The 15987-nt window shown below is 35.2% G+C and overlaps 2 protein-coding genes across 2 annotated transcripts in view; one reads left to right on the top strand and one right to left on the bottom strand.

The window, feature by feature from the left end:
* The window catches only part of LOC123667270 (cytoplasmic dynein 2 intermediate chain 1), an 11824-nt gene extending 4244 nt beyond the window's left edge, over positions 1-7580 (bottom strand). The window contains exons 1-7 of the mRNA XM_045601228.1: positions 6714-7580; positions 5394-5553; positions 5298-5345; positions 4595-4796; positions 2220-3125; positions 1651-1813; positions 591-666 (exon numbers count right to left, since the gene is read on the bottom strand). Of these exons, the coding sequence (XP_045457184.1) occupies positions 591-666; positions 1651-1813; positions 2220-3125; positions 4595-4796; positions 5298-5345; positions 5394-5553; positions 6714-7382 (2224 nt within the window). The 5' untranslated portion in view covers positions 7383-7580. The remainder of the gene's footprint in view (positions 1-590; positions 667-1650; positions 1814-2219; positions 3126-4594; positions 4797-5297; positions 5346-5393; positions 5554-6713) is intronic.
* Positions 7581-10882: 3302 nt separating this feature from the next.
* LOC123667269 lies at positions 10883-15433 on the top strand. The gene is made up of 2 exons (XM_045601227.1): positions 10883-14222; positions 15429-15433. The coding sequence occupies exons 1-2, from the start codon at positions 10883-10885 to the stop codon at positions 15431-15433; spliced, it is 3345 nt and encodes a 1114-aa protein (XP_045457183.1).
* Positions 15434-15987: the final 554 nt, after the last annotated feature.

The following is a 15987-nucleotide window of genomic DNA, read 5'->3' as shown; positions in this document are numbered from 1 at the left end:
GATATACAGGGTGGGCCATAAATTTTTGCAAATGGCAACACTCGATTTCTCAAAAACCCTTACAGGGAGGGGCGCGCGGGTACGGGGAATGATGCGCCGCTTTATGCAATTTTAGTCACGATGGAGCGCTTCACGGGAAAACAGCGTGCTTTTTGTGTAAAAATGTTTTACAAAAACAACGACTCCTACGTTACTGTACGACGGCTATTTAGAATTGAATACGGATTACAGCGTATAAGTGAGTGTCCAAGTGTTAATTTAATTAAAGCTTGGGTCAACAAGTTCGAGGAAACAGGATCGACAACCAATATTAAACAAACAGGGCGGCCACGTTCAAGAAGAAGCGAAGAGAACATTCGGGAAGTTGAAATTTCCGTACGGAACGATCCAGAATCATCTTCGCGTAAGCGTTCGGCGGCTCTAGCAATACCAAGAACTAGTCTGCGGCGAATTTTGCATTTGGACCTTAAACTACACCCGTATAAGGTTCAAATTGTGCAGGAGATGAAGCCAAACGATTACATTCAACGTAAGTTATTGGCTGACACTATGCTGGAGCGATTCTCTAGCCTTGAGAATGTATTGTTTACGGACGAGGCCCATTTTCACATCAATGGGCACGTAAATAAGCACAATTGCCGGTACTGGAGCACGGAAAACCCTCGCCTTAAACACCAAAAGCTCCTTCATTCACCTAAAACGACTGTATGGGCTGCCATATCGGCTAAAGGCATAATCGGTCCGTATTTCTTTGAAAACAGTCAGGGAAATAACGTAACTGTAAACTCAGTGGAATACGTGAAGATGTTGCGAGAGTTTTTGACACCACAGTTACATGAATTTGAAGGATACAACAGCAGGACTTGGATGCAACAAGATGGAGCAACATGTCATACGTCAAATGTGACTTTACCGGTGATCAAAGAAATGTTTCCCAACAAATTAGTTTCTCGCAGAGGTGATATTCCATGGCCTCCAAGAAGCCCAGACCTTACACCTTGCGATTTTTTCTTGTGGGGATATCTGAAGAGTCGAGTTTACCATAATAAACCAACAACCATATCCCAATTGAAAGAAAACATTCACGCGGAGATAGCCGCGATTCCTCGCAGCATGTGTCAACGAGTTTTCCAAAGTTTACGTAGTCGATTGCAGGAGTGCCAGCGACGAGACGGAGCACATCTCGATGATGTCATTTTTAAAAAATAAATTGCTTTAAATGTTTATTACGTTAAATAAATCATCAATAAAATAATATTAGTAGTTTTATTTTTATTCATGTTTCAAATGTGCAAAAATTTATGGCCCATCCTTTACTTCATCGACGAGCCGTAAAACAGGCCCTCTTTTAAAAAAATATCTTTAATTCTTTCCTTCTTTCTTTCTTTCTTTTAAATAGCCCGTTGGCGCAGTTTATACTGGTCCTGCTTTCTGTGCCGCGGGTTGCGGGTTCGATTCCCGCCTGAGTCTGGGTGTAATATAATATTTGTATTTATATAATTTATATATGTATTATTTCTATATATATTTATCGAAAAAAAAAGTTATAACAGTCGGCTGTTACCTGTAACACAAGCATTAAGTTGCTTACCATAGGAACAGACAACCATGTGTATATGTTATAATAAAAAAAAATCATCAATATGTTACCTTATCATCAACACAAGCGCTGTTCTTCAAGTTCCACTCTCTATCTCTTTCTGTTTGTGATAACTCTTTCGTCTCGACTTCCTTTATTTCCGTAGATTTTTCTTCTGTAGTAAAATCGTTGGTCCAAGTTGGCTGCTCTGATAAATCCCATAGTTGAATTGATCTGAAACAATTGAAAATCTCATGCTTTTTCGATTGTAATAAATCTAAAATATACAACAATAATATCTAAGGTAGGTTAGTATCGTATATACTACAGGTAATTATCGTGCCTGCCATAGCCAATATCGTCTATACCGTAGGTCAGTATCGTATCTACCGTAGGTCAGTATTGTATCTATCGTAGGTCAGTATCGTCATTATCTACAAATCGTCAGTAACATACGTAAATGTACATTTTTATTTAATTATTAGATCAACCAAAGTTTGTTAATGATACTTTCTTAGAAATATTTTTATGCTATCATATTATCATTAAATTATATCTAATTTAGAACTATGAACTCATCCTAACTTTGTTCGTAAACATTAAAATTTAACAGTTTATCAAAAAAAAAAGACTTACTTACCCCTCTTCTAGAGCGCCCACGAAAAACCCATCAGTACTTCCTCTAAATCGTCCGATTTTAACATTATCTGTGGAGATGAGTATCTTTAACGGTTCTCGGCTGGCAACACTCAAGTCCCACAGACTAAGCACACACTTCCCAGCCGCGTAACCACTTGTAAACTTTTTGTGTATCGTTATTATTAAATTGCTTTTCGTTTCAGATATAACTGTCGATGTAATTTGGGAATTTCTCAGAAAATTGTTTAAATTTTTCGTCGATATAGATAAATATCCCGTACTAAACGGAAATTTCGACGTTTTGATCAAATTTGACAGATCGGTGTCACCGGTATTTCTACTTAAAATATTACTTATTCGACTTTCAAACTTCTTTAGAAACTTCCTCAACCTATTTACATTGTAGGAATTATCTTTTAATTTTCTTTTATATATTTCTATCGGCATAATTTCATCGGGTCCTGCGCCATCTTTTTGCTCCAAATATATCCTTAAGGGGTCGCTTTTATATCGATCGTAATTTTCAATTTTACTATCTTCATCATCAAAAAATAGAAAATCTAAATCATTATTACTTTTTGTTCTTATACTATTATTTAAATAAACATCTTCATTAGAAAACTCAACTGGGCATTGGGTCCATTTATTGCTATAAATAATTGCGTCAGTTTGTATCTCTTCAGTGATACCATCGTCAAAAGTTTGCACAGCTGTCTGTGTGTAATTAAACCTACCGAATGTTGCCATATACAAGTCGTATGGTATTGGCGCCATTTCGTACAAATTGTACGTTATTTCGTGAAGTGTTACCATGCTGAGTATGTCTTTTGCTCTTTGTTGTAATTTTTCAAATATACGACGTTTTCTTTTGCTCTCCTTCGATTTAGTGAAATCTATAAATAAGGGCCTGCGAAAAATAGATTAATGCCTAAAAATTGGAGATTGGCAACATTCTGATTTAAAAATGGTTAGAAATAATGCTGCGATTAAATATTTTTTTGACACGTCAAGGTCGCCGAAGTAACTCAATATATATATATATATATATATATATATATATATAATGTAATTACTAACATCTATATAATTTTACAATATTTGAGTATTTATTTAATTCAAAAATTTTATAGAGTGAAAACTACAGACAAAGATATTTTATATAGTTACTAGGTGTTCTGCGTAACCTTATATTATATTGTTCAACTCAATAAGAAAAAGAATTTAAAAAATTGATAACAGAAATTTTCTGAATTTCCTTTTATCAATATCACAGTATCATATCATTAATATCTAGATGTTATAATTTACATTGCAATTACAATATATCTGTTGCCAATTACTGTCTATATTTCGATTTTTAAATCTAATATTGGCTTTCAAATGCCATCTTTCGGATTCTATGGATAAACGTCGGTACGCCCTCTCAGTTTCCCTGCTCCGTTTGAAGCAAAAGTTATGGAAAGATCTAGAAATAACATTATTTGAAATAACTGGCAGCAGTATAATCAATGCTTCAGCCTGTAATATCCCACTACTGGGCATAGGCCTCTTTTCCCCATGTAGGAGAAGGATCAGAGCGTAATCTACCATGCTGCTCGAATGCAGGTTGGCGGATATATTCCCTACTATGAGTAACGATCGCTATCAGGTTTACATGATAACAACCGGGACCGACGGCTTAACGTGCTCTCCGAGGCACGGTGGGGAAATCCACAAGGACTGCACAAACACCCAGACTACGGTAAACACCTGTATGGCCAATACAAATATTTGTCATGTGCGGGGATCGAACCCGCAACCGCCAGCGCAACAGATACAATCCATGGCTGTAACCGTTGCGCCAACGCGGCGTCTAGGATAATGAATAAACCTTACTAAACAATACTCAAACTCCTTAAATGTAGACTAGGTGTAATGTTTTTACAGTTTGAAAAAATGATCGCTCATTTTATTGAAGCCACAGCTACACTTTGGTCTAAAGCGATGAGTTTTTGCATTTCCTCCACACTAAACTCATTAAAAACACTCTAGGTATCAACATTTTTGGCATTGGTAAACAAGCGTACGACTCACCTGATGGTGAGCGATTACCGTAACTTATAGACGTTTGCAACACCAGTAGCATCGCAAGCGCGTTGCTGACCCTATCCCTAATCCCCCTCAGGAGCTCTGGTCACCTTACTCACCATAGAAATACAACAGTGCTTGAAAGCAATATAGCTGTGAACTTCTCTAAGGTCGAGGTACTCTACCCCAGTCAGACTGCTTCAGTTTTGAGCAGGCAATTTCCTGCTGTGCCCTACCTCAGTTAATTTGTGCCCCACAACTTATATGTTTTACTTGTTGAAAGAATTACAATAAACAAGTAAGGCTCACCTCTCCAAGACATCTACGTGAACTGTTTTAATACTAGACAGTCCGCTCGACATGTCCTGAAAACCTTCGTCGGTCAGGGAGACCTTCTTATCACTTTCCTCCGCATATTTGTGGGTCTTGGTTTCTTCTTCAGACGCTTCTGATATAAATTCCATTGGCTTCGTTCTATTCGCTGAGCGAGGGTCCCGGAGTTCGTAGTTACCTGGCCATGTACATAAGCATTACATGTGTATTGTTTTTGTTATTGCTTCAGCGTGTAACACCTTACTGCTAAGCAAAGGCATCTTCTCTAAGTAGGAGAAGGATCGGAGCTTAATCCACCGCGCTGCTCCTCTGCTGGTTGGTGGATATATTTGCTACTATGAGTAACGATCGCTGTCAAATGTCTACGATAAGAACCAGGAATGACCGCTTTGCGTGCTCTCCGAGGCATAGTGGGAAGATCTACAAGGTTAGACACCAAGATCGGAAACAAATATTTGTAGAAATACAAATAAACGTCCGGAGTAGGAATTGGACCCGCGTTGCCGGTGTTTAGGCGCCTACAAAAACACGCAACACTACAACAGAGTGGTGAAACATTCTATTTTGTGAATTCTGTTATGTACTGTTAGCAAGGGTGGCAAACAAGACCCAGCCACAGAAAATCAGCGTACAACTCACCTGATGATACCAGCTAACTTAATTCAGAAAATAAACTCACCAGAATCCAGCATTCTTTCTTCCTTTGAAGCTATGTCTTCATCTTCTACTAGTGCATCACGTCTATCACTTTTATCAACATTTTCATTAGAATCACACGTTACGTGTTCATCATTATCACCATCAATCTCATCACCGTGATCATCACCCGTGCTATCACTTTTTACCTCACTATGGTACGAATCGAAGTCAGATTCGTAGCTCTCAAAATCATCTTCATAACTAATATCTTCGTCACTCGACTTTTCTTTTATTTGCTAAAATGAGAATCTATATAATATAAATCAAAATTAATCGTCAAAATGTATCCGCGCATGAACATACCTATGATCGGGCGAGATGGGGCATTTGTCCCACTTTGAAGCTAATAATTAATATTTTCGATTCTAATTATGGAATTTTAGGTATGTTCAAATAAAACCTCCGCAAGCTATTATTGAAGGAATGCAGATAGTGAAAATAAATGAAAATTATGTACTAATAATTTAATTTTCTACTACTTATCGAGTTTTACATTTATTTGTTTGTGCCCCAACCTTTACAAAATTCTGTATACACCCATGTGTACACGCATAGCTTCTGGGCGACTGTTCCGAATTGGATAACTTTTTTAACATTCTTTATAATCGCTCACGCGTCGGACACGTAGTGCTCGACAACGGTGCTGTCATCTGCATACCCATATATATATATAGGTAGGTGTCGTTGATGTGCGGCAAGAATAGCGTCGCCGAAGGCACAGAACCCTGAGGAAGCTCGGCATTGATGGCCAATCGATCGGACTCGCAGCCGTCTATGACCACGCGGATCGACCAATTCCTCAGGAAGTCAGATATCCAGACACAAAGCGATCTGGGTAAGCCGTATAAAGATAGCTTGCTAATAAGGCCGTATTGCCAAACCCTGTCAAATGCCTTCGAGACATCGAGTGACACCGCAATGGTTTCCCCATGTCTCTCGATAGCCTCACTCCATATGTGAGTGGCATACGCTAGAAGGTCACCCGTGGATCGATTGTGGCGGCGAAAACCGTATTGTCATTCGTTGAGAAGGTCATTCTTCTCAAGGTATGCCAGGAGCCGGTTATTCAGTATACGTTCCGTGCTCTTACAGAATATGGACGTTACGAAAATGGGTCTATAATTGACAGCGTCAGCTCGACTGCCCTTTTTGGGCACAGGCTGCACGTTAGCTTGCTTCCAGGCTTTGGCACATGTTCTGTCGCCAGAGAAAGACGAAACAAGCGTGTCAGGATTGGAGACAAGAAGTTGCGAGTCATTTTACAAATTATAATTATAAATATTTTTAATAAATTAATTGTAGTTAAAGTGAAGCTACAACATTCGGAATGTAGATTTTGCAAAGAAGAATCGGCAAGAAACTCCGCAGTTACTCTTATAAAGAAAAAATCACTTACATTCTTAGCATCTTCATCAAGATTTACGTAAAAAGCTTTCGGTTTGGCGGCTAATTTGGCGGTCAAATTGAATAATTCAGAATTATTGTCAACAGCATCCGGTGTAAGCATTTTTATTTCTGCCTCATCCAACGTCCTAGTATTAGATCTTTGCCTTTCAGGCACTACAACCTTTTTGGTGGAATCCTCTTTTGGTTTTGATAGAACCTCTTTTGATTTTAATGCAACCTCCTTCGTAGCGACCTTTTTTAATTTATCCTGACTTACATCTAATTTTCTTTTTACTATAGGAGAATTGACTGTTACATTTATGGGTAATTTTTTATTAGATGCATTTTTTGGTGGTAATTTATATTTTTCGGTCGATCTTGCTGAGTTTAATACAGTTTTTGATGCATCTGTTCTGCTTGATTTAATACTTTTTGTTGTAGTTTGAGTTATTGATGATTGTGATGATTTTAGTAAATCCTTCATAGGTGTTGTGTTTGGTACTTTATTTGAAGATTTTTTCGGTGCTTTGTCAGCTACATTTGTTCTAGAATAAATGTCGTTTGTCGTTTTTTGTGCGACGATTCGTGGTGTTGATATATTTTGAAGTTTTTTAGTCTTTTCTTCCTGTTTCTTTGTATCATCTTTGGTTCTTTTATCTGTTGTCTTTCTTGATTGCATTTTGTTTGTTTTTTTTATTTACGAACTTTTTTTAAGCAAGCGTGTATTTTTTTTATTGTTATTCAGTCCAGACAAATGTAGTATTTTTGATAGGCATAAGAATTATCTGCAAAGAAAAAGATTAAAAAAAATACCATTTATAACATCTACAACCTGGTAGGCACTGGTTTTGTCGGCGAAATAAGTTAGTTTTTAATCACAAAGATTAGAAACAAAACTATATTTTGCTTACATTTCTTTGAAAAAATACTTTAAAATTAAATGAAGGTGTTGCAGTAATTTATTTCATTTAGATAAGGTACAAATAAGAAAACTCAGACGACTCAATTGTAATCTACGCAATAGTTGTTTCGTGATGCGCACGATACACACTTTTACCTAGCATTTTATTAATAAGGACTAATATTAAAAAGACGATTTCACATTTATTGTTTTCTAATGTTTACGCGAATTTTACTCATTTAAATGAAACAACTTTTTCGGATTTTATCGCGGTCCTCCCGTGACCATGGTTGCTGTAAAGTATCCGAAATGTCTGGAATCTAAAAAGTTAATAAATCGCGATAAGATCCGAAAAAGTTGTTTCATTTAAATGATTTCACATTTAATTTATATTTTTAAATAACACAATGAACCATTTAATAAACATAATATATAATATTATTAAAATAAGACTACATACCTTAATGTTACTAGTATTTCCACTATATTTGAACTATTTTATTAAATACTTACTACACAATAAATACTAATAACAATTTATATTTACATATTTATCTCTTTTTCATATAAAATCATTTAGTTTTAACTCATTTCTGTCATGTAATTGTGCGTAGAAGTGTGTACAGTATTCGTTGTTATGGTAACGTGAAGTGGCGTGAACGTGAGTGATGTTGGATTGACATTAGTCAAAATAGTTTTTTTTTAATGTTTGGATATCAGTATAATATACTAGGTTTTGTGGGACGCAACCTGAGTTAACACACTTGCTCCGTCTCATGTCAGGGAAACAGCCTCAAAAGCGAGAGCCGCAGCGGAAAAAGCTGAAATGACTAAACGGCACAAATATTTGTCATTAATTCCAAATTACATCTTCGTTCCGTTGGCAGTCGAAACACTTGGGACCTTGGAATAGCAGTGATAAAAAAAATTTTTAATGAGATAACTCCTTGCCTTATTGCCACCACTGATGACAAGAGGGCTGGTGCATTTTTTGCCCAGATAATCGGCATAGTGCTACAACGGGGAAATGCTGCCAGCATTCTTGGCACAATTCCACACGGACATGATTTGTACCAAAACTATCTGTAAATATTTAGTTGTTAAGTTGTGAATTGTAAATATTTATAATGTTTAATAAACTATTATTATATTATTTTTCATATACTAGCTTTTTCTCGTAGTTTCACTAACGTGGACTGCACAGTTTCGCCTGTTCCATTTTCTCCATTAAAATAAGTATAGCATAATTATGTCACCCAATGATAATGTAGCATTATAGTGAGTGGCGGAAGAATTTTCAAAATACAATTTTTTTTCTAATTAATAATATTAATCAATTAGAAATGGTTAACTATATGGTTAACTTTTTTGTGTTGCAATGGTATATAGTATATAGGTACTATTCTCTCTGTACAGTCTGTACTTCACTTATTTTTCACTTTGTAGTCCTTAACGTGGGTTACATTTAAATGTTAATTTTATTTAGTCACGGTAATATTGCTATTTATGTCAAACTAGCTGACCCGGCGAACTTCGTATCGCCTAACACAAACTTTATCGTATGGTATTAAAGTTCAAATTGACTTTTAAGTATTATCACAAATCTTTTGTATGGGAGTATAGAAAAGTGTTGTTTTTAGACTTTTTCAGGAAATTTAATTTTTTTTTTTTTTAGAATTTTTCTCTCCGTAAGAACCATCCTCGTACTTCAAGGAATATTTTAAAAAAAGAATTACCGAAATCGATCCAACCGTTCTCGAGTTTTGCGCTTAACAACACATTCAGCGACTCATTTTTATATTATAGATATAGAGTTAAATTAGTGTTTGGATGTCAGATAACTCAAAATATCTAAACACAAGCTTGTACCCTTCGTCTGCGCAGGATTAGTAAGTACTTCGAGTAGCTTATTATCTTCTCAATATCTATCTTTATACCAAAATTCATTGAAATTGGTTCTGAGATATAAAAATCAATTTGTTTCTACACAATGTGCATTAGAAATATATTATCAATTTTTATTGTATTTTTGGCTCAATGTTTTTGCGATAATGGCTTACTCATAAAAGATAGATCATAGATATTTATGCTGTCGCGGACTTTTTTTAGGACTTATTAAAATACACATTTCTCTTATACATTATTATTTATATCTAAAAAGGGATTGATGATGACGTTTTTGAAATCTTATAGATGGCGCTGCTTTAATACTACTTATATTCATTTAATTATGTTTATCGGCCTAAGTTACATAAATTGCGTGATTTTTATAGTGTGATGCTAGCTTATAGCATGGTTATTAACATAATAACAACAACATTCAAATATGCGCCGTTAGATTGATAAACGTTGTTGTTACAGAATGCGTTGAAGAAATATAGGTTCACTGCTCGTTCCCGTAGGAGGTAGCGTGATAAATTGTAGCCTATATGTTGACCCGACTTCTTAATAATATTCGTGCCAAATTTGAAGAAAATCCATGCAGTACTTTTTGAGTTTATCCCGGACCTACATACAGACAAACAGACAAAAATTCTAAAAACTATATTCTTGGCTTCGGTATCGATTGTAGATCACACCCCAAGTATTCTTTTAAAAAAATATTCAATGTACAGTTTTGACTTTCCTACCATTTGATTATGAGATACTTACATTATTAATTTCAGTCGTATATGTACAGATATTCAATCTTTTGTCACGTTGTAAAAGACTTATTAAATGCTTCAGAATCCTTATAAAACTTCTATAGCGCGATTTAAATGCATGCCAACGCCATCTATCATTTGTTTTAAGAACTAACTGTCACTGCAGTCAATGCCATACAGTTTATCAGTGACGCTGACGCCAGCTAATTGGTCGGTGTAAAAAAATTTAATAAAAATAAAAAGTAAAGATACACATATTTTATTTTTGTAAATAATGCTTTCGTATAAACAAATTGTCTACTTATTATTTTATATGTTACTAGTCTGGTCAAGATAATGATATCAAGAACGCCATAAAATATATCCTTAAGCTCATTCTAGAATTAATTACAATAAAAAATACAACTTTGTCTTAAGTGATTTTTAATAATAATAATAATAATAATAATAATAATAATACCCCCCCAAGGGACCACCTTGCCGTGGTGGGGGGGCTTAAGGAAGGCTTGAACAAATTGTCATTAACATCTTGACCATACCCTACCTCGTTGAAGTAGCAGGCACAAATACCTTACAAAGACACCAACACCTAGACACACCTTTCCAACCAACGGTCCCGACAACCCGTTCAATATGGAGACACGATCAATGAAGAAACGTAAAGGGCCGCTTCCCGGGGGCAATCGCCGGGGCACACCTGGAGCTGGCGCTGGGTGTTTCAGCATGCGAACCGCCAGCGGTGAGGAGCTGAACAGGCGGGCTCCCACCGGGTCATCCGAAAATGCTACAGCCGATGCTGACAGACTGACTGACAGGACAACTTCAACAGAACCCTATAGTCCAAATACCATCTCATATACACCATCAATTCCCTCCTCACCCATTTCAAACAGAGATTCACCCACACCGACCTTGGATGTTGCGCGGGAGGCAAGTGCCTTTTTACCCACGTCCACCAAAGCCGGTAAACCGAGAGTGCGCATGAAATGGAGTAAAGAAGTAAACCTATTTATCATGCGCACCTACTACTACATCACTAGATTAGAGACCGACCTAACCACCTACAGAAAACAATTGCACGAACTTTTTTTACGAAAATATCCGGAATTAAACGTCACAGAACAGAGAATCGCAGATCAAAGAAGAGCAATAGTAAAAAACAACCTTTTGAATCAGGAAACTTTAAATATAATTAAAGAAGAAATAAAGTCACAACTAGAAACAGAAAATGAAAATCAAATCTATATTAATAGTAAAGTACCAACAAACGATGATATTCAATGTTCTTCTACTCACCCAAAACCCAACACAAGGCACACTTCGCCATCAAACATATTCACATATAATACTCAGTCAACATGCACATTTTCTAATAAAACTCAGACATCACACATGTCAACACAGACTGAATTTGTTACTATAATGATGGATAACGACATTGATACGGTATTAGACCATAACCTAGGAACGAACACTCAAATAGAAGAAATCTGTGACAAATTCAGGACAGCACTAACACAATATTCAGGAATGGACCCACGAGTCCGACCAAAATTACCTAAACTTAGATACAGTTCTCACCTATTTCAGCTAGTCAATATGTTTAATCAAGATATTCTGTTCCAATTTATTTCCGACGACACAAAACTAACCGACATACATACAATAGTGTATTGCGTAGCCTTAGTTATCTCCGAAGAACTTAACTATAAGGTCACAGAAAATATTAGAAGCACAAGGCCCAAAGACTGTAATAAACCACCATGGCAAATAAGATTAGAAAAGGACATAGAAAAACTCAGAGCAGACTGTGGGCGAGTCACACAGTACATAAATAACAATAGATCCCGTAAAATCATTAAGCATGTCAAAAGAATATTTGAAACAAGAAACACACACACTAAACACGAAAATAGGAATACAAAACCGGAAGAGTTCTTAGACACTTTAAAACAAAAGTTAGCACTAAAAGTTCATAGACTTAAAAGATACAAAAAGGCACAGCAAAGGAAAAACGATAACACAATGTTTAGCACAAATGAAAAAACTTTCTACAGAAACTTACACAAACCAAAAATAGACACAGATACAGTAAACAGTCCTATTATGCCCACACAAATACAACTGGAAACTTTTTGGTCAGGCATCTGGGAACAAGAAGTACATCACAATGATAAAGCCGATTGGATAACCGAAGAAGAAAATAAATGGAATTCAATTGAAGAAATGGAATTCACAGAAATAACTGAGACAGAAATAAATAACATTACAGCTAGATTGCATAACTGGAAATCACCAGGAATAGATAAAATTCATAACTTTTGGTTCAAAAAATTATTTTCTTTACATAAGATCATTGCTAAAAATTTTACAGATATCATTATTGGTAAACAAAAAATTCCAGATTTCATTGCCACTGGAATAACCTATATGCTGCCTAAATCACAGATTTCTCCACAACCTTCACAATACCGACCTATTACATGCCTACCAACTATATACAAAATCTTAACATCAGCAATAACAACAAAAATCAATAAACATGTTGAACAATATAATATAATAGCGGAAGAACAAAAAGGATGCAGGCGAGGCCACATGGGATGTAAGGAACAGCTAATAATTGATTCTACTATTCACAAACATGCGACTTCAAAAAATAGAAACCTACATTGCACATATATAGATTATAAAAAAGCTTTTGACAGTATCCCACATTCTTGGCTAATTAAAATATTACAAATATACAAAATAAACCCTAAAATAATAAACTTTTTACGTGATATTATGTCCAGATGGAAAACCACACTTTACCTGACCGCAAATCGAACTAACATCACAACTAGAGAAATAATCATTAGAAAGGGGATCTATCAAGGCGATTCCTTGAGTCCTCTGTGGTTTTGCCTAGCCTTAAACCCCCTGTCATATTTGCTGCGTGGTTGTCGGGCCGGATATTGCCTCAAATACGATAAACAAGATACAATAGTCTCTCATCTCATATATATGGATGATATTAAGTTATATGGAAAAACAGAAATGGAAATGCAAAAATTAATAGATACTACAGCACAATTTAGCAAAGATATTAATATGGAATTTGGTTTGGATAAATGTAGAACACTTCACATTAAACGAGGCAAGATACGGCCAGGCCATTATGTAGTTAATGATACCGATATAATTACAGCCATGGAACCCACCGATTTGTATAAATACTTAGGATATAAACAACTGAAAGGATTAGATCACACAGAAATCAAAAACACTTTAACAATAGAATTTAAAAAACGAGTTAATGCTCTTTGTAAAACTAAACTAACAGGCAAACATCTCATTAAGTCTATAAATACATACGCTATCCCAATTCTTACATACTCATTTGGTATAATAAAATGGACAAAAACAGACATAGAACAAATAGAGCGCACGATACGCACCACACTCACTAAACACAATAATCTACACCCAAAATCTGCAATAGAAAGACTTACTATCAAAAGAGAATATGGAGGAAGGGGCCTTATTGATTTGAATCATCTCTGTCAAAAACAAGTCGGCAATTTAAAAGCTTTTTTTCTCTTAAAATCACAGACTAGCGAAATACATAAAGCCATAGTTCAAAATGATTATAACTATACTCCACTAAACTTACACGAAGACATAAGCTCTCTAAACACCGAAAGTAACGATCTTCAAACACAAAAACTAGATAGCTGGAAACGAAAAGTATTACACGGCCGACATCCTCACGATCTAGAACAACCCCACATAAACACCGCAGCCTCAAACAAATGGCTTAAAATAGGAAACCTATTTCCAGAGACCGAAGGATTTATAATAGCGATACAGGATCAAATAGTCAACACTAAAAACTACAGAAAATTCATAATCAAAGACTCCTCAATACCAAACGATAAATGCCGCAAATGCCACGTTCAACCAGAGACCATCCAACACATTACCGGGGCATGTACAACACTTACACAAACAGATTACACACATAGACATAACCAAGTAGTCAACATTATTCACCAAAAGTTAGCACTAAAACACAAACTCATACAGAACACAAACACACCTTATTACAAATATAAGCCACAAACAGTCTTAGAAAACGACACACATAAGCTCTATTTTGATCGCGCAATACTTACAGACAGAACCATCCACTACAATAGACCGGATATAACGCTCCAAGATAAATTAAATAAAATAACCTATCTGATAGATATTGCTGTTCCCAACACTCATAACCTACAAAAAACAATTTCTGAAAAAATCAACAAATATACTGAACTAAAGGAGGAAGTAGCTAGAATTTGGAACCAAAATAAAGTATACATAATCCCAATAGCTCTTTCCACGACAGGTGTTATCCCAAACCATCTGTTACATAGTCTTAAACTACTAGAATTAAACGAAACTCTTTATATCACCTTACAAAAAGCCGCCATTTTAAATACATGCCGAATCGTAAGAAAGTTCTTGCAAATTGACGAACACGAAATCCCACACAACACATAATTTTAACACACCACACGCTGCATTTACTTGGTTTTGACCCGTAAATGCAGAAAAACCAGCCAAAAGCTGAGAAAAAAAAATACCGAAAATAATAATAATACTCTTCATTGTACACCATTAAAAGAAAAAACAAAAAAAAAACATAAAATGAAAGATGTACAAAGGCGGTCTTATCGCTGAAAGAGCGATCGCTCCCAGACGATCTTTGGGTATAGGACTTTTTTTTGATGAGTAGCTACATTTGTATTCAATGTACTCTGTGCTACATATCTACTTAAGTAATGGACTTAAAATGATTTTGATTGTTGTAATATTATAACGTAGAATAATTTTAATGGAATATATTTTAATGTATTAATATTTCGAACGTGGTAAAAATCAATGAAGTATAAAAAAATAATTTTCGAACTAAATAAAAAAAATAATTACTGAATAATTTATGATATTATGATAACAGATGGCGCTGATGTTGACGAACATGTGACTCATTTCACCTTTAATATTTTTCTGTAAATTTGTTTTTCCATTGTACATGTAAAATCCCAACTCTCAAATTTTGCTATTCAGATGTGAAATAATAAGCTAGTTTTCGGACTAGAATCGACAATCGATTAACGCATATAGCGTTAACCCAGTCAATATTATGTTTCAGCATAATTACGGGCTTGCTTATGAAATTGTTTACTAATTTACTGTTTAATATGAATGTATAATAAAATAATCCCAATAATAATACAACTTTCCATGTGATTGCTCACATTATCATGGTACGATGACAATCAACTACAAAAAGACCATGCCGACAGCCTGACATGACTAAAGCCATGTTTCCATATTCAAGAACTTATATTCCGAAACGGTTCGTTTTGCATACGAACAGTTAATTTCGAACTTGATATACTCGAAATTGGAGAATTGATTTTTGGAACATAGAAACGGATTTAAACGTACAGCAATGATTTATCACTATTAAGTAGATCATATTCGAAGTGCAATGCACGTACGGCGCGGATATTGAGCATTCGACTACATTTGACAATTTGTGCATCTTGAAAAATATTTAAGTAATTGAATAATAGTCTAGAACTCTAGATATAGATAATATACATTTGAAATTAGTTTTGTTCATTCCAACAATAAATATGAAAGTTTTATAATTAATAATTTAGTACTCATTAATTATCTATATTCATAAAATTATGAAGTACAGT

This window comes from Melitaea cinxia, chromosome 27, assembly GCF_905220565.1.
Source record: "Melitaea cinxia chromosome 27, ilMelCinx1.1, whole genome shotgun sequence".
Taxonomy (NCBI): Eukaryota; Metazoa; Arthropoda; class Insecta; order Lepidoptera; family Nymphalidae; genus Melitaea; species Melitaea cinxia.
Note: the sequence above shows the minus strand (reverse complement) of the source record. Positions and strands in the feature narration are given on the sequence as shown.

Coding starts and splice junctions, on each gene's coding strand:
- LOC123667269 (XM_045601227.1), top strand. CDS start 10,883: ATGGAGACACGATCAATGAAGAAACGTAAAGGGCCGCTTCCCGGGGGC.